The 16,355-nt window shown below is 37.0% G+C and overlaps 1 protein-coding gene across 2 annotated transcripts in view; it reads left to right on the forward strand.

Annotated features, from left to right (window-relative positions):
• Positions 1–16,355, forward strand: part of Cfap221 (cilia and flagella associated protein 221) — a 159,260-nt gene that overhangs the window by 138,318 nt on the left and 4,587 nt on the right. For both annotated transcript variants that reach the window (XM_087198033.1, XM_087198036.1), the window contains one exon: positions 10,092–10,181. In XM_087198033.1, coding sequence (XP_087054159.1) covers positions 10,092–10,181 — 90 coding nt within the window. The remainder of the gene's footprint in view (positions 1–10,091; positions 10,182–16,355) is intronic.

Genomic DNA, 16,355 nt, shown 5'->3' on the forward strand with positions numbered 1-16,355 from the left:
TATCAAAATTCCTAAAGCCTAAAATCCTGAAAATTAGTTTTGAAAGAATAAAACCCCAAATATTGACATACAGAAAGCTGAAGTCCTGAAAGCCACAATTCCCATGAAAAAAGACTACAGAAGAAGGCTAGAAAACCAAGTATATGGAGCAGCTGATCAGGCAATACAACGACAGAATCTTCAGTTTAAAAATGCACATTAGTCTGCATTGGCAGGTCTTTGCTGAATGAAATTTCAAGAGCTTTTTTCAATTTGTTTTTCTTTATTAGTACCTCTTTATACTTCATAATGATTTCACTCCTTGTGGAGAGTTGGTACATGTGCATAACACATCTTAATTCCTTTTTCAACTTTTTCCCCTCTTTTTCCTCCCCTTTTTTTTCTTTTTTTTTTGTTAAATTCTTTTATTGGTACATTGTAGGTATACAACACAATTACATTTCTCATTGGGAATTGTACCTTTACATGATGCATCTTGGTTCTTATTTGTTCCCCATTCCTAGCCCTCCCTTCATGCCCTCCACCCTTCCCTATTTACAAAGACTTTATTTCCATTTTTTCCATTTCTCATCATTTTTCCTTTCCCTTCTTTCCTTTCCCCTGCCCCTCCCACTACCCCTACCCCTTTGGACCTTTTCTTCCTATTTTGCATCATCAATTATTCATTCTAATCATTGGTACATTTTAGGTATACAATATAATGACATTCATCATTGGAAATTTGCACCTTTACATAATCTCTCTTGGTTCTTATTTTTCACCTTTGCCCAGCCCTCCCTTCCACCCCTCCATTCCTCCCTATTTACAAAGCTTTTGTTCCTATTTTTCCATTTTCTCATATTAATCCCATTCCCTTCTATCCTTTCCCCTAGCCCTCCCACTTCCTTTCCCTTTGCCCCTTTTCTTCCTATTTCACATTACCTATCATACATTTTAGTCCTTATTTACACTTTCAGTTTCTCACACCAGAGAAACTATTAGGTATTTATACATGTGTGTCCTATTTATTTCACTTGAGAGTATTGCCTCAATGTGCATCCACTTAGCTATAAATGTCTCTAATTTCTCAGTTTTTATGGCTGAGTAGTACTCCATTTTATTAAAAAACCACATTTTCTTTATCCAGTTTCCAGTTGATGGGCATTTGGGCTGTTTCCAAGTTTTAGCTATCACAAGCTGTGCTGCTATGAACATGGGTGCACATATGTCACCGTGGTATGACTCTTCTAATTCTTTGGGGAAGCTCCCCAGCAGGGGAATAGCAGGGTCAAATGGGACTTCCAGTCCTAGTTCTTTGAGGTATCTCCATACTGATTTCCACAGTGGTTGCACCAGTCTACACTCCCACCAGCAGTGGAGCAGGGTTCCTCTTTCCCCACAGCCCCACCAGCATTTGTTATTGGTTGATTTCATGATAGCAGCCATTCTTTCTGGAGTCAGGTGGAATCTCAGCATTGTTTTCATTTACATCTCTCAAATGACCAGTGATGTTGAACATTTTTTCTTGTATTTATTTGCTATTTCTACTTTGTCTGAGAAATGTCTGTTCATTTCAGATGCCCATTTTCAGATTAGGTCTTTAAATTTGGGAGGTCTGATCTTTTTGAGTTCTTTATGGATTCGAGATAGTAGACCTTTGTTTGAGGAAGAGCAGGTGAAGATCTTTTCGCACATTGTGGGTTGTCTCTTCACACTGCTGGTGGTTTCTCTGGCTGTGCAGAAGCCTTTTAATAAGAAGAGATCCCATTTGTTGATTGTTTGTGCTAGTTCATGGGCAACTGAGGTTTTGTTCATAAAATCTTTTCCTACACCAATGTCTTCAAGAGTTCTACCTAACCTCTGTTCCAACTGGTTCAGAGTTTCTATTTTAATATTTAGATCTTTAGTCCATTTTGATTTTAGTTTAGTGCATGGCAAGAGATATAGGTCTAGTTTTAATCTTTAGCAAGTTGAAGCCCAATTTTTCCAGCACCATTTATTAAAGAGGCTATCTTTCCTCCAGTGAGGGTGTTTGGCTCCTTTATCGAAAATGAGATGGCTGAGTTGTCTGGCGTTGTTTCTGCATCTTGTAATCTGTTCCACTGGTCCTCAGGTCTGTTTCTTTGCCAGTACCATGCTGTTTTTATCACAGTAGCTTTGTAGTAGAGTTGCAGGTTGGGGATTGTGATACCCCCTGCCATGTGTCTGTTACCTAGAACTGCTTTTGCTATTCTGGGTCTCTTCTTGTTCCAAATGAATTTTTGGGTTGTTTTCTCAAGGTCCATGAAGTAAGCTGCTGGGATCTCAACTGGAATTGCATTAAATCTATATAGCAGTTTTGGAAGTATGGCCATTTTCACTCTATTAATCCTTCCTACCCAGGAGCAGGGGATGTCTGTCCATTTTCTGATATCATCTTCAATCTCTCTTTTCAGAGTGCCATAGTTTTCAGAGACGAGGCCTTTGATTTCTTTCGTTAGGTTGATTCCTAGGTATTTCAGTTTTTTGGATGCTATTGTGAAAGGAATTATTTGCCCTATTTCTGTCTCAGTGAGTCTGTCATTTGCGTAGAGAAAAGCTATTGATTTTTGTGTGTTGACCTTGTATCCAGCTACTTGACTGAATTTGGTTATTAAGTCTAGAAGACTTTTGGTGGAGTTCTTGGGGTCTTTGATATAGAGTATCATGTCATCTGCAAATAATGACAATTTGACATCTTCATTTCCTATCTTTATTCCTTTTATTTCTTTCTCTTGTCTAACTGCCATGGCTAATGTTTCCAGAACTATATTGAACAAGAGTGGTGATAATGAACATCCTTGTCTTGTTCCTGATTTTAGTGTGAAGGATTTCAGTTTTTGACCATTTAGTATGATATTGGCTGTTGGTTTTTCATAGATGGCTTCTATCAGTTTGAGGTAGAAACCATCTATTCCAATTTTTTGTAGGGTTTTTATCATAAATGCATGTTGGATTTTGTCAAATGCTTTTTCTGCATCTGTGGAGATAATCATAATGTTTTTGTCCTTGGCTGTATTGATATAGTGCATTACATTGATTGATTTTCGTATATTGAACCATCCCTGCATCCCTGGGATGAATCCCACTTGATCAGGGTGTATGATCTTCTTGATGATCTTCTGCATTGTATTTGCCAGTATCTTATTAAGGATTTTTGCATCTATGTTCATTAGTGAGATTGGCCTATAGTTCTCCTTTTCAGTTGGGTCTTTCTCTGCTTTAGGGATCAAGGTGATGCTTGCTTCCAGGAATGAATTTGGGAGTATTGCTTCCCTTTCAATTTCATTTAAGATTTTAAACAGTAGTGGCAGCAGTTCCTCTCTAAATGTCTTATAGAATTTAGCAGTGAAGCCATCAGGGCCCGGGCTTTTCTTAGTTGATAAGTTTTTAATTACATTTTCAATTTCATTGGTTGATATTGGGTTATTCCGAATTTTTAGGTCTTCTTCATTCAACTTTGGTGATTCATATGTATCTAGGAATCTGTCCATTTCTTCTGTGTTGTCCATCTTATTGGCGTATAGGTTCTGGAAGTAGGTATTGATGATCCTCTGGATTTCTGCTGGGTCTGTTGTAATTTCACCCTTTTCATTCCTAATTGCATGGATTTGGGCCTTTTCTTTCCTTTTACTGACAAGGTTGGCTAAGGGTTTGTCAATTTTGTTGATTCTTTCGAAAAACCAGCTCTTGGCTTCACTGATTTTTTGTATCATTCTCTTAGTCTCCATTGCATTGATTTCTCCTCTGATCTTTACAATTTCCTCCCTTGTATGAGCTCTGGGGTTGTCCTATTCTTCTTTTTCTAGAAGCTTGAGGTGCAGCATCAGGTTGTTTAATTGGGCTCATTCTGTTTTCCTAATAAGCATATTCACTGCTATGAATTTCCCTGATAAGACTGGTTTCATTGTGTCCCATAGATTCCAATATGTTGTATTGTCATTGTCATTTAATTGAAGGAACTGTCTGATTTCTTCTTTAATTTCCTCTGTGACCTATTGGTTATTCAGAAGTGTATTGTTCAGTTTCCACGTGTGTATGAAATTTTTTGAGTTTCTTTTGCTATGGCTCTCCAATTTCATCTCACTATGGTCTGATAATATACAGGGGATAACTTCAATTCCTTTGCACTTACTTAAACATGTTCTGTGTGTGAGTATGTGGTCTATTTTGGAGAATGACCCATGTGCAGCTGAGAAGAATGTGTATTCTGATTTTGTGGGGTGGAAGACTCTATAAACATCTATTAAGTTCATTTGTTCAAGAGTTCAATTGAGTTCTACTATTTCATTACTTATTTTTAGTCTAGTTGACCTATCTATTTGTGACAGTGGGATGTTGAGGTTCCCCACTACAATTGTATTAGTGCATATATGACTTTTCATGTCCATTAGTATTTGTTTTATATAGTTGGGTGCACTAGTGTTTGGTGCATAGATATTTATGATTGTCATCTCTTCCTCTTGGATTCTTCCCTTTATAAGAATGTAGTGTCCTTCTTCATCTCTCTTAATCAGTGTTGGTTTGAAATCTACTTGATCTGCCAAGAGGATAGCTACTCCTGCTTTTTTTCAGGTTCCTGTCACATGGAGTATTATTTTCCACCCTTTAACTTTCAGTCTATGAGTTTCCTTTTGAATTAAGTGTGTTTCTTGCATGCAACATATTGTTGGATTTTGCTTCTTGACCCATTCTCCCAGTCTATTTCTTTTGATTGGTGAATTGAGACCATTAACATTGATGGTTATAACTGAAACATATTGACTTGCAATTGCCATGACTTTTTCTTTTTGTTGAGTTCTCCCCCTTTACATTTAATTTCTTGTCATGCCAGATGCGTTCATTCTGCTTTGCTTCCTGGGGTTGTGATTCTCAATGTCTGTTCCTAGGATATTGTGTAAAATTCTTTGGAGTGCTGGTTTGGTATTCACGAAGTTCCTAAGGTGCTCTTTGTCATGACAGTATCTTATTTCTCCATCAATTGTGAAAGATAGTTTTGCAGGGTACATCAATCTGGGTTGGAGGCTGTTTTCGTTTAGGGCTTGGAATATGTCACTCCAAGCTCTTCTTGCCTTGATGGTTTGTGTTGACAAGTTTGCTGTGATTCTGATGAGCTTTCCTTTTTATGGGATTTGTTTCTTTTCTCTAACTGCTTGTAGAACTTTGTTCTTCTGTTGAGTTTCTGGAATCTTAACAATTAAATGCCTATGTGTATTTTTTTTTTATCAAGGCTATTTGGAGTCCTATATGCCTCACTTATCTGTATGTCAAGTTCTTTTCCCCTGCTTGGGAAGTTTTCTGCCATTATTTCTGTGAAGAGATTTTTTTTATGTCATCTGCACTATCTCTTGTTTCTTCATTGACTCCAATCAGTCTTATGTTATTCTTCTTTGCATCACCTAGCAGCTGCTGGATTGATTTCTCATGTTCCCTTATAATTTTGAAGCATTTTTTCTTTTCCTGGTCACTAATTGCAATCTTATCTTCTATATCTGAAATTCTGTCCTCACATTGGCTCATTCTGCTGTGTAGACTTTCAATGGAGTTTTTCATGTCCTGGAAATCTATTTGCATCTGTTTTATGGATTCCATTTGTTTCCTATGTTGGGATTCCATCATGTTCCTGAGCTCCTCTCTAGATTTATTAATCATGTCTTGCACTAGGTGCACAATTTCTCCTGTTACCTGAGAAATTATTTCTGATTTCATTTTTTCCAGATCCCCTTTTGTTGCCAGTTCAGTGGGTCCAGGTGGTTGAGTATCAGAGTGTTCCATCTCATTTCCCTTTGAGGTTCCTGTAGGTGATCTGGAAGTCTGGTTTTGAGACTTATTTATGTGTTTTCTCATTTCAGCTGGGGTGGGGGCTGTTGGCACCTGAACAGATTACCTCCTCTGAGCTGGGAGAGGTGGGACAGGGGCCGGGAGCAACAGTAGGAATGCTGGCCCAAAAGCCCTTTCCTGTGGGCTGGGAGCAGCGGAAGGGATGGTGGCCAGGAAGCCCCTTCCTCTGGTCCAGGAGCAGTGGGATGGTGGCTCAGAAGCCCCTACCTCTGGGCCGGGAGCAGTGGGAGGCATGGTGGCCCAGAAGCCCCTTCCTCTGGGCCAGGAGCGGCGGGACAGAAGGTTGCCCAAAAGCCCTTTCCTCTGGGCTGGGAGCAGCAGGAGGGGTGGTGGCTGGAGAGCCCCTTCCTCTGGATCAGGAGCAGTGGGACGGCGGCTCAGAAGCCACTACCTCTGGGCCGAGAGCAGCGGGACTCAGTACCATGGTCTGGTGGTCCAGTGTCCTCTGTGTCTTTGTAGTGTGGAACCAGGTGGCTGTACAGAGGAGTGGGGGGGGTCTAGTAGATTGTTGCCGGGGGGGGGGGGCTGATTTGGCGTGTTCTGCGGGACTCCAGACGTCGGTAGGGCGTGTGCAGACCTGCCTGTCTGCAGCGGGCTGGTTCGGCCACCTCCCTTCTTCTTCCATCTCTTAGTCCTCTTCCCTTTTGCAGAAGTTTTATCTCCCTGTTTCCTATTGTATATCTTTGATTTTGCTCTTTATTTATATTTTGAGTTTCTCATAAAGAGAAACTGTGTAATATTTAAATTTGTGTGTCTGATTTATTTCACTTAACATTATGGTCCCAAAGTGCATCTATTTTCCTACAAATGATTCAAGTTTATCCTTTTTATGGCAGAATAGTACTCCATTATATATAAATACCACACTTTCTTTATCCATTCATTTGTTGATGGACATATACAGCCACTTGTAAGATTTAGATACTATGCATTGTGCTGCTACCAACATGAGTATGCAAGTGCCACTGTAATATGATGTCTGTCTTTCTGGTTAATACCTAGAAGAGAATAGCTGGGTCAAATGGAATTTCTAGTTTTAGTTTTTTGAGGAATCTCCATACTGATTTCCATAATAGTGGTAGTAGTTTACAGCCCCATGAACATGTAGACGGGTTTCCTTTCACCACAGCCTTGTAAACATTTGTTTTCATTTGATTTCTTGATGATAGGCATTCTTTCTGGATTAAGATAAAATCTCAGTGTGTTTTGTTTTGTTTTGTGGTACCAGGGATTGAACTCGGGTTCTTGTGCTTGCAGGGAAGGCAGCAGAAACACTGAGCTAAATCCCCAGCCCCAGTGTTTTTTTTTTAATTTATATTTCTCTAATGGTCAGTGATGTTAAACATTTTTATGTATTTATTAGTCATTTGTACTTCTTCTGAGAAGCGTCTGTTCATTTCAGTTGCCCATTTTTATTGGGTCTTTTATTTTGAGCAGTCTACTTTTTCTTGAGTTCTTTATCTATTCTAGATATTAGTTCTCTTTCTGAGGAATACCTTGCAAAAAATTTTTCCCATTCTGTAGGTTGTCTCTTCACTTAGTTGGTTGCTTCTTTTGCTGTGAGCTTTTTAATTTGATATGATCCCATTTGTTGATTCTGGACGTTATTTCTTGTGCAACTGAGATTCTGTTCATGAAGTCTGGGTATGCTTATGTCTTCAAGAGTTTTATCTATTTTAAATCTTCCAGCAGGTTATTTCTGTTTTAACATTTAGATTTTTTATCCATTTTGATTTTAGTTTACTGCCTGGTGAGAGAAATGGATCTAGATTCAATCTTCTGCGTGTGATTAGCTAATTTTCCCAGCACCATTTGTCAAAGAAGTGATCTTTCTTCCAGCATATGTTTTTGGTCTCTCAGGGCTTTTAAAGAGTTAAAGTCACAACAGCCTGAAGAAGCCATTAAAGTTACTAAGTGATTCAAAAATAATTATGTGCATGGTAGGATATGAAGGCAACTGAGACAACAGTGCTGCTGTTCATTACTGTTATTATAGTCCATCAAAATGGCCTATGAAGTGTTCTGTCATGTTTTTGTATATCTCAGAAATAAATCCCCTTTTAAAATATAAATAAATGTCTTTTAATGAGTTTTAAAATTTTTTTCAAGAATTTTATTTTCAGAATTTTGATTTTAAGGATTTTAGGCTTTCAGGGACTTTGATATTTTGGGATTATGGCCCAATCCCTGCAAGCAAGAGAGGGAGGAGGTGGGTTAGCTGAGTCCATCTGAGACCTGTCCTTCTGTAGCATCCTTGCTGATCTGTACTCTTTAGCCTTTTTATTCATTTTCCTCCTTAATAAATCTGTATTTTCATATTCTAAATTATACCATCGATTATGATGGAGCAAAGAAGTCCTGGTAGCTCAAGCACTGGGAACTATTCATGGCTAGATTAAGATCTCTGTGATCAAAGGAAATGATTTATTACTTGCCAGACTACAGTGTCTTTCCCACAGTATATATTCAAAAATAAGTATTTATGGCATTCTGTTTCTTTCTTTTATAAACACATACCATATTGGTGCTTTCAGAACATTTTTACATGTAAATAGTCAGTTAGTGAAATCCTGAATATCTGAGGCATATATCCAGTTCTCCTAAGACCTGCCCACATGCACAGAGACTTGGCAGTCCTTGGGCATCTAAGTTTGGAATCCAGATCTGAAAAGGAAGGCTGAAAGGCCTCCCACTCAAGCCACTGCATCAGGGCCTTATTTAAGAGTGCTGCTGCCCTATAGGATGGCAACGCTTGCTTCAGCTTCAGAAAAATGAGTCTTCCCTGGCTCAGACCACTGGAGAGACAGTTGCCAGACCAAAACAAAGCCAAGCCTCCTCCATTCAGTTCACATTATTGTAACTCAGTTTCCTCATCTTTGAAATGGGAATAATGGTCCTTCATAGAATGTTGTTGGAATTAAAGGGGATAATATGATGCTGATGAGAATGGTAATTACAGTAATTAACTTTTATCAAGCACTAAATGCGTATCAGCGCTTGGCAAGCAGTCCCATGTAATCCCCACAATGAGGTCTTATTGTTATGCCCAGTTTAGAGATGAGGAAACTACTAATGGAAAGAGGTTGCAAAGTGCTAGCGTAGTGATTCACATATAGCAGCTGCTCAGTAAATGTCAGTTTTCAACTTATGGGACTGGAAGAATGTTTTGCTATTTTCAAAGGCATTTTCCTAACAGAAAACTGCCACGTCCTCCTCTGCTTCTGTATGGATAGAGTTCCTAATTGCAATTCCAAATTTTAACACCTTTGTTGTCTTTGTTCCTCTTGGAAGCATTTCACTTTACCTGAGTAGGGTGGAGATGACTATTGTCTAAAAATTCATTGCCCTTTTCTAAAGTCATAGAGTCACTGCAACTAGAAACTTAATTCCCAGCCTCCCTTGCAGTTAAGTTCTCCATAGGCCTTTGCCGATGGGATGTAAGCAGATGAGATAGTCTACTGCTGAGGTCTGTCTCTCCTCTTATTCTTTCTCCCCACTTTTTCCAGCTGAAGCCCAAACAGGCAGTGACTCAGCTTTAACTATTAAACAACAAAGCTGTAGGCCACAAACTATGGCCCATGGCCAAATCTGGCATGCCATCTGTGCCTATAAATAAAGTTTTATTGCACCACACCCATTCATTTATGTATTTTCTATGAAGTCTTCCATGCTATAATAAAAGAGTTGAGTAGCTATAACAGAGACTGTATGACCCAAAAAGTCTTCATAGAAAAAGTTTGCTAACCTCTGCTCCAGGGAAAACTACCAAAAGATGAAAGATGACCTAGATCCCTTGAATTTCTTTCCCCATAGACTATTTAGAAGTATATTGTTTAATTCTAAAGCAACTGTGGACTTTCTAGTTATTCTTTGCTATTGGTTTCTATAGCATTGCATTGTAGCCAGAGAACATAACGTGAATGATTTCAATCATTTGGGCATTTTTGTAGCCCAAGACAGTCCATTTTGGTGAGTGCTTCACAGGCACTTGAAAAGAATATGAAATCTGTGACCCCATTTTTAAAGGCTGCTTTTCATTCTGTGGTTATAAATAACTATTCCTATCATTGTTTGCTGGTAGAAAGCAATTTATCAACCTTTTGTTTCTCTGAACACAGTCCCAACAAAAGTAGATGGAACCAATGTTGAAAGCCACAAGGAACACATTAACTCCTAAATGATCACAATATTTCATTCTGTTTTTATGTTGGAAAGGAAAAACAGTTCCTACTAAACATCTTATTACTTTTCAGTGAGCTCCCTGAACACAGTACAGAAGTTACACTGACTCCAGAAATGATCCAAGCGGAATTCTTTATGTTGGACCACAAGGACACCAAGAAGTAAGTAGATGCTCTTATGCCTTATTAAGAGGCAGCATTGGATAAATGTGTCCTACATGAAGTTCAAAACTATCATTTTATCTGAATCTAAATATCTCAAGTTTTGAAAGAGCCACATTTCCAATGCTTCATATACTTATATGTATATTCTATTTTATGAACAATTAGCTCCTTCTGATGTTGGCAGGTAAATATTTAAAATCCAGATCCAGGCTTTTATTTCACAGAGAGTTTTATTTCTTATTAATAGCTGACTAAGCTTCGTGCAATGTAATGAATCCAGACTCTAGACCAACGATCATACGTGAGGCTGAATCCTAACTCTCCCATTTATCACATCTGATATCTTTAGCCAAGTTAGATAACTTCTCTGGGCCTCAGTTTCTTAATCTGTACCACACAGAAAATAAAATTTCTTTCACAGAGAATTTGTGAGGATTGAATGAGCTGCCAAATGTGGAAAGTATTTTTTCCTTCTCCACTCTGTCATGTGGCTAATTAGCCAAGATAACATCATCCTTTCAAAAATTAGTTTGGGAGAATATTTCTGTGATATAAACAACAATCTATAGTTCATATAGTTTATAAGTTTAAAATTCCATGTATCTTTTTTTATTCTTTTATGTTTAAAATTGCTTTTTTCAAAAAAATGAGAAAATATTTAAGAACAGTAATCTTACCATCTAGAGTAACTTAAAATTATTTCACATTATACATACTGTTTTGATCTTTTCACTTTAACAATATATCATGAACATATACTTATAAAGATAGATGTGCATCATTATATTTTATTGAGTACATGTACCATAATTTATTTAACCAACTCCTTAAAGATGAGCATTTCAGCAATTTTCTGTTTTGCTGTATCAATAGTGTTGCAACAAATATCTTTGTACTGTAATTCCTTGAAAACTTATCAGGCTGGGGATTTAGCTCAATGGTTCCACTGCCTGCTGCACAAGCGCAAGGACCTGAGTTTGATCCCCAGTACAAAAACAAAAAAAGAAAAAGAAAAGAAAACTTATTAGAACATTTCCTTATGATAAATTCTTGGAAACATAAATGCTAGCTTAATGTGCATTTTAAGGTGCTTAATTACTATCCACAAACTACATCAAAATATCCCTCTCAGGACCAGGGATTTAGCTCAGTGGTGCTGCCACCTGCCTCGAAAGAGCAAGGTCCCGAGTTCGATCCCTGGTACCAAAAAAAAAAAATCCCCCCCAGCAGAAGTCAGAACTGCCTGTACTCAAATGCCCTCAACAACATGGAATACTTTTTAATCTTTGAAATTTTTAAAAGACCATCTGTTGATTTAATTTCTTTGCTTTAAAATTTCTCTTTTGCCTATCAATTAGTTTTTCTTTATTTATGAGAAGTTTACTTTGCCTGTGTTTCTTATGTCAGAGTCCCCATTCAGGTTAATACCTTTGCTTTATAAGCCATAGATGTGTTTCCTTAGTTTGTTCTCTGTTTTGTTTAGAGGAGTTTTTAAGGGTCTGGAGTTCCAAAAGCATGCTCGCCTGTCTCAGAGCAGTACTGGGTTTCTCTGGTTTGTTTGTGATCGTTTCAGGGGCCTGCAACAACTGCCATTTCTTGGAAAATAGATTGGCAGCTTCTGGTAAAAGAAAATTTAGGAAATAAACATTTTAAATAGAATTTCAGCATCTGTTTTGATGAGTTAACTCAATAAAATATCATAATACACTGCTCAGCACATAAAACCTCTAGTACCTAGACAAAAGGGCACTGTATTTTGTTTCGAGTTTCAAATAGTTGACAAAGGATTTTAAATAAGAACTGTTTTCTTCTATTTCAAAAATTGCCCACAGATCTAAAATGGCTAGGTAACAGCCAAATATCTTTGTGTTTGTACTTAATGTGGTTTTTCACCCTTTATACTACAGAGCTAATGTTAAATGATATTTGATTATAAAATTATTATTAACTGAAGTAGAAGTTATTATTTATATATACACCCAAAGTATTACTCTTGTTTTCTTTTATATATATTTCACATACTTGCCAAAAAATAAACTAACAATGAACTCTGAACATGTTTTGCATATCCAATAAGCTTCGTTTTTATACCATATATACATATATATAATTTACACATTTGCAATAAAGGTTTCTATAGTATCTTGAACTCCTCTTTTGCAGTTAAAAATATTTTATGTACATGTTTCATATGTCAAACTTATCAACATGATTATCATCTTACTGGCTATATAGTATCCTAATAAGATGATATCCCAGAGACTATTTTGAAAGATTTTTTTTGGTTCTGAAATTCTCTTCAGCTCATACCAAGCATTGTCCTATGCCCAGTTTTTTCTTCTCGGTCCTTCCTGCTTTGTCTTCCCTACACCCTTCTGTTGCCAATCATCCTAGGGTTCTTCTGCTGGGTTCTTCAGATGGAAATTGTGAATCAGCAAAGTACAGTGCTATGAGCAGTTCTGATGTTACCAGATGATACCAGGTAATACTGAATGCCAACAGCTGACACAGCCAGCTGCTGGTCGCTGCTGCCACCAGCTGTCACTGTCCAGTGCTGGCTTGTGCTGCGTACCATAGATCAACTCTACTGAGTGCTGGTCTCTGCTGCTGCTGGCCACCACCTGCTGAGGCTGGCTTGTGTCGTACACTGTAGGTTGACTCTACCAGGTGCCAGTCTCTGCCACTGGTCTTTGTTGGCTGCTGGTCACTGGAGCTCTTCAGTGTTAACAGCTCTGACTGTTTATTGCTCTTTCTTTTGAGATGAGAGCTCTGTCCACACTACTCTGGATAAGAATCCCAAATAAATCTACAGGACTTTTGGAAATCCCAAGAAAATATCCAAGAAATAAATCATGGGCAGGTTTATAGGACCACAAAAGTGAGTCTTTATTTTAACAGAGACTGTGCTGCAGCACAGGGGGGTCAGTGCACAGGGGGGTCAGTACACAGGGGGCAGCCCTTCTAGACTAAAACCCAAGGAATGACTGGGGAGTGCTATTTATATAGCAGCTGCAGGCACGTTTCAGTGAAGGGCAGGGCTGAAAGGTGTGTTAATTTTATATCCTGATACATTACTGAATTTGGTTATTACTTCTAAGTGTCTTTTAGTGGCTATTTTGGGTCTATGTACAAGATCATGTCACCTGCAAATAATGATAATTTGACTTTTTTTTTTCATATATATATCCCTTTTATTTCTTTTCTTGCCCAATTGCTCTTCCCAACATTTTAAGTACTATGTTGAACAGGAGTGGTGATAGTGGACACTCTGGTCTTGTTCCTAAGTTAGAAGGAAAAGCTTTCAGTTTTTCCTCATTTAATATGATGTTGGCAGTAGGTTTGTCATAAATGCATTTTACCAGATTGAGATAAGATCCTTCCATGCCTATTTTTTTACTGTTTTTATCATGAATCGATGTTGGATTTTGCCAGAGGCTTTTTCTACATCTACTGAAATGATCATATGATTTTTGTCCTTCCTTCTCTTTTTGTGATGTATTACATTTATTGATTTGTGTATGTTAAACCATCCTTGTATCCCTGCGATGAAGCCTACTTGGTCATGATGTGTTGTTGTTTTAATGATTTGTTGCATTGTGTTTGCCAGTATCTTGTTGAAGATTTTTGCGTCTATTTCATAAAGAGATTGGTCTACAGCTCTCTTTTTTAGCTAGATCCTTGTCTAATTTTGGAATCAGAATAATGCTAGATTCCAGAAATGACTGGGAGCACTCCTTCCCTTTCAATTTCATCAAAGGCCTTAAGGAGTATTGATGTTAGATCCTCCCTGAAGTTCCTGTAGAACTCAGCCATGAATCCATTCAGAGCTTGGCTTTTCTTTCATTGGTAGCTTTATTGGTACTGCTTCAATTTCATTGCCTATTATTTGATTATTCATGGTTTTTAAATCTTTTTGGTTCAGTTTTGGCAATTCGTATGTATCTAGGAATCCCATCCATTTCTTCTGAACTCTCCAATTTATTGGCATACAGGTTTGCAAAGTAGTTGTTAATAATCTTTTTTATTTTGTCTGTTGAGATTTCACATTTTTCATTTCTAATTGCATGATTTGGGTCTTTTCTCTCTTTTTTTGATTAGATTGGCTAAGGATTTGCCTATTTTGTTTCTTCTTTCAGTGAACCAATTCTTTTATTTATTGATGCTTTGGGTTTTTTGTCTCAATTTTATTAATTTCTGCTCTGACCTTTATAATTTCCTTCTTCATATTACCTTTGGGTTAGGACTGTTCTTGTTTCTCGAGAACGTTGAGGTGCATTGTTAGGTTGCTTATTTGGGTTCAGTCTGTTTTTGTGATCTGGACATTCACAGCTATAAATGTCTCTCATAGAATTGCTTTCATTGTGTCCCATAAGTTCTGGTATGTCATACTGGCATTACCATTTAGTTCTAGAAACTGTCTTATTTCTTCCTTGATTTATTCCGTAATCCATTGTTTATTTAAGAGTATACTGTTTGGTTTCCATGCATTTACATAATTTCTGCATTTTGTCATTGATTTCTGACCTCATTGTACCATGATCTGACAATAGGCATGGTATAATTTCAGTTATTTTACATTTACTTAAGCTTGCTTTAATGGCTAGTATGTGGTTTGTTTTGGAGAAATTTCCACGTGCTGCTAAGAACAATGTGTATTCCGTTGTTGTGTGGATATCTATTAAGTTCATTTGTTCAAAAGTTTTATTCAACTCTGATATTTCTTTGTTGATTTTTTGTCTAGTTGGTCTGTCTATTAGACCTTTGATCATGTCTATCACTGTCTGTGATAATGGAGTATTAGGTCCTCCACAATAATTGTGTTTGTGTTTATCTGGTTTTTTATGTCCAGTAGTTCCTGTTTTATAAAGTCGGGTGCACCTTTGTTCAATGTATATATATTAATAATTGTTATTTCTTCCTGTTGAATCATTCTCTTAACCAATATGTAGTAACCTTCTTGCCTCTTTTGATCATTTTTAGCTTGAAGTCTATTTTGTCTGAATATAGGTAGATACTACCTGCTTTTTTTTTTTTCAGGTTTACATTGCCTGGAATATTGTTTTCCATCCTTTGATTTTTAGTCTATGAGTTCCTTTTGGGATTAAATATGTTTCTTACATACAGCAAAATGTTGGATTTTGTTTCTTAATTCATTCTGGCAACCTCTGCCTTTTTATTTGGGAACTAAGACTATTCATATTGATCATTTTTATGGATAGGTTTTGACTTATTTTCCTGTTGCTAATTCCCTATCTTTTTCTTGTGCTTAACTGCTCACTCTACCTGGTATATTCATTCTATTAGACTTTTTTTCAGAGCTAACTTTATTTCCTCTTTCTAGGATATCCTTGAGAAGTTTTTGGAGTTCTGGTTTGGTGGTCATGAATTTCATTATGTGTACTTTTAAAGATAGTTTTGCAGGATATTTTGGCCAGGATTAGAAATTGTTTTCTTTTAGGGCTTGACACTCCAAGCTCTCCTATGCTTTTGAGGTTTATATTGAAAAGTCTCCTGTAATTCTAATGGGTTTAAATTTTTGAGTAATTTGTTGCATTTCTCTAATTGCTTTAAACATTTGTTCTTGTGTTGGACTTTTGGGATTTGACTATTTTGGGTTACAGAGAGGTTCTTTTCTGGAAAAAAAAAATAACCATTTACAAAAGCACCACAAAAAAATTAGCCATTCAATGACTAGTGTTCCATTTTTGGAATGCCCCTAACAATGGAACATAATAAAATGTTTTCTCTTCAAATTCTTGTTCCTGAAATATTTCTAGGTAACGTATATTAATTTCATTTAAAAATTCAAAAAATTATAATCTTTGGCATAAATGGGTTAAATACTTTGGAATTAACCTAGCCAAGAAATTGAAAGACCTCTCTATTAAAATCCACAGTACTTTAAAAAAGTAAATTGAAGAGGGCATCAAAAAATGGAAATTTATCCTCTGTTCCTGGGTAGGCAGAACTAATATAGTCAAAATGGCCATACTTCCAGAATTGATATACTGATTTAACAGAATCCTATCCAAAATACCAATAGCATTCTTCACAAAACTGGAGAAAATAATTCTAAAATTCATGTGAAATCAGAAAACACCCAGAATAGCAAAAGTAATTCCAGGTAAGAAGAGCAAAGCAGAAAGCATCATAATCTCAGATTTGAAGTTA

This window comes from Heterocephalus glaber, unplaced genomic scaffold (assembly GCF_053883595.1).
Source record: "Heterocephalus glaber isolate CG9 unplaced genomic scaffold, H.glaber_assembly_v1.0 deba00000347, whole genome shotgun sequence".
NCBI classification, from domain to species: domain Eukaryota; kingdom Metazoa; phylum Chordata; class Mammalia; order Rodentia; family Bathyergidae; genus Heterocephalus; species Heterocephalus glaber.